The sequence below is a fragment of the Trachymyrmex septentrionalis genome, unplaced genomic scaffold (assembly GCF_001594115.1).
Source record: "Trachymyrmex septentrionalis isolate Tsep2-gDNA-1 unplaced genomic scaffold, Tsep1.0 scaffold191, whole genome shotgun sequence".
NCBI classification, from domain to species: Eukaryota; Metazoa; Arthropoda; class Insecta; order Hymenoptera; family Formicidae; genus Trachymyrmex; species Trachymyrmex septentrionalis.
The window spans coordinates 80,093-82,554 of NW_017305083.1; the positions used below are offsets into that span (position 1 = coordinate 80,093).

Sequence of the window (2,462 nt, forward strand, 5' to 3'; positions counted from 1 at the left end):
GAGAGAGAGAGAGAGAGAGAGAGAGAGAATGCATACTTTTGTGATACTTTTTTAGACATGATGGCTGCTTACTTCCGTTTGCGAAGCATATTGAATCAATTCCAGTAATCTGGATAAAAAATCCAGATGAGGAATTGTATGCATTTGAATGCACTAGAGTTGCACTCCCGGTGCATAGTGGTGGCTTTTGGTCGAGACTTTCGACAAGTTTCTCAGGGAGAACCATATTTTCCACTGTTAAGAACGATTATCTAATTCCCGCTTTACGATTAGCAATCAAACATCTACCGGACATTAATATCGATTTGGAGCATCTTTACTCGGATGTTAGACTAGTACTTTGGGGAGGTGATACAGTGTTACGTTCTGATTTTGCATCTTTAACAGAGTTACTCGTGGAGGTTTGTAAAATGTATATTAATTCTTCAGTTCTATTCTCTTGTTTTTTTTGACATTATATATCTTTGTAAATTTCCAAAATTATAGTTTAACATTGATTTAAAATTGCTTTTAGGTCGGTTGTCATCACTGTAGAGGTGCATATCCCTTACCTGAGAACTTGCAAAAGTCATTGATCGAATATAGGACGGGTACTATAGTTGCTCTTTTAGAAGAAAATTATGAGACGTTGATACAAGAACTGGCAAAGAAATTGCCTCAAGGGAGGGAAGGTCAAGCTGTCATATGGAAGAGTAAGCGCAATACAAACGTTGCGCCGGAAAATCTTTTTATTGACGAGGATGTTGACCGGCAAGACATCATAGGTAAAATATAAATAATTATACATTAATAAAAAGATATTTCTGTAACAATGAGAACTAAATATAAAAACTATAAACTTTTAATATAGGTGCGTAAATCAGTAGCTAAATTATAAAGAATACATATACATATTTCATACGTAATATTGATTTTTAAAGATGTAAACTTTTCAATTTTACTAAATACAATGTAGGATTCTCATTGAGGGACCTTTATCTCTCTCCCACGACACAATACATTTCATAGTAAATGAAAACAATGAGTTCTAGGGCGTTTACTTGCGCACAAGTGAAATACGTGCCTCGCGAATACAAACTCTTCAAAGCGCCATTGAATTGAATATAATCGCTCAAGAGAGGATAATACGGCAATAGCATGGAGGCATTCTCTTTCCCTTAATACTGTTGCCTCATTGTTACAGGTTATAGCCGAACCCGAGTTGTGTTGAGTCATTGTACTGATACAGAATTCCTGGAAGCTGCCTTTCACAGGACACCTCTGATATGTCTGCCGAGGGACGCCCACGAGTCTCGTAACGCGGCTCGCGCAGTCGAGTTGGGTTTCGCGCGCTCCATAAAAACCATGAACGATCATTTCGCTTCGGCCATGGAGATCGCACAAATAATAAACGAGATCTATGAGACGATGGCTTATCGTGAAAATGCACGAAAGGTTTCCGTGGCGATACGCGACAGACTAAATCCACCCTCCGATAGACTCGTCTATTGGCTGGGCTATGTCGCAAGGGCGAAAGACGACACCGAAAAGTTCCATAAGCCAAAGAGTCAGGCGAGGACACTCACGGAGGATATTCAATTCTTCGTTGGCCTTCTGGTAGGTGTAATTATCGGGATTGTCTGTGCGGGCACCGCGGTCGTCACGCGATATCTCATCACGGCTAACAAAGTGCAAATTGCGAAGGGACGATACATGCAATAAACGTGTTCCATTGAGATTCGACTCAATATACGCATGCATGGACATTTCCGAATATATATATATTTATATAAATGTACGTAGAATACAGGTACATACGAATACAAAGGTTTTACGATCTAGGAGTTATCTCATAGTTAACGAAGAAACAATTTTACTATTACTATTATTATTACGAGAACACCTCATAATTTGACTGATAAGACTACGAGTCTAATGAAGTGTGATGTATTATCATGAAGAAAATAAATTACAGTTTGTCAATACTGAGTTCTGTATGTCGTCGGCACGAGCGTATCCCTCGTGTGATTACGTTTAACGCTAAGTTCTTACAATATACGGACGAATCGCGATGTCTACGTTGCTTAAGGCCGTATTCTAAACAAATAAGAGATAATAGGTATATGCAATCTCATGAAATAACGTTAATGATTTATGTCCATATAATATATATTCGCAATAACGCGAAATATCTTATTATAGAATTCATCAAATAAGCGTCATCCACTAATTAATTAGATTTATGGAGCAATTTTATATTTGCGCAGGAATTTAGTAATACATTCCAAATACGTATCTATAATTGAATAATACCATAATATACATGTATGCGTATATAATGGTACTATACTAATGTATTTGAATATTCCTTCCAACGATTTGAGTAAATTATTTTGATAGATTATTTGAGAAGTTGCAGATTCCTGTTTATAAGACATTGCATAATATTTAATATCTATGGCTATAAAATAATAAAGCATATA

General features: G+C 36.7%; 1 protein-coding gene across 1 annotated transcript in view; it reads left to right on the forward strand.

The window, feature by feature from the left end:
- The window catches only part of LOC108747095, a 3,874-nt gene extending 1,682 nt beyond the window's left edge, over positions 1-2,192 (forward strand). The window contains exons 3-5 of the mRNA XM_018484354.1: positions 56-401; positions 515-764; positions 1,184-2,192. Coding sequence (XP_018339856.1) covers positions 56-401; positions 515-764; positions 1,184-1,701 — 1,114 coding nt within the window. The 3' untranslated portion in view covers positions 1,702-2,192. The remainder of the gene's footprint in view (positions 1-55; positions 402-514; positions 765-1,183) is intronic.
- The last annotated feature ends 270 nt before the right edge of the window (positions 2,193-2,462 follow it).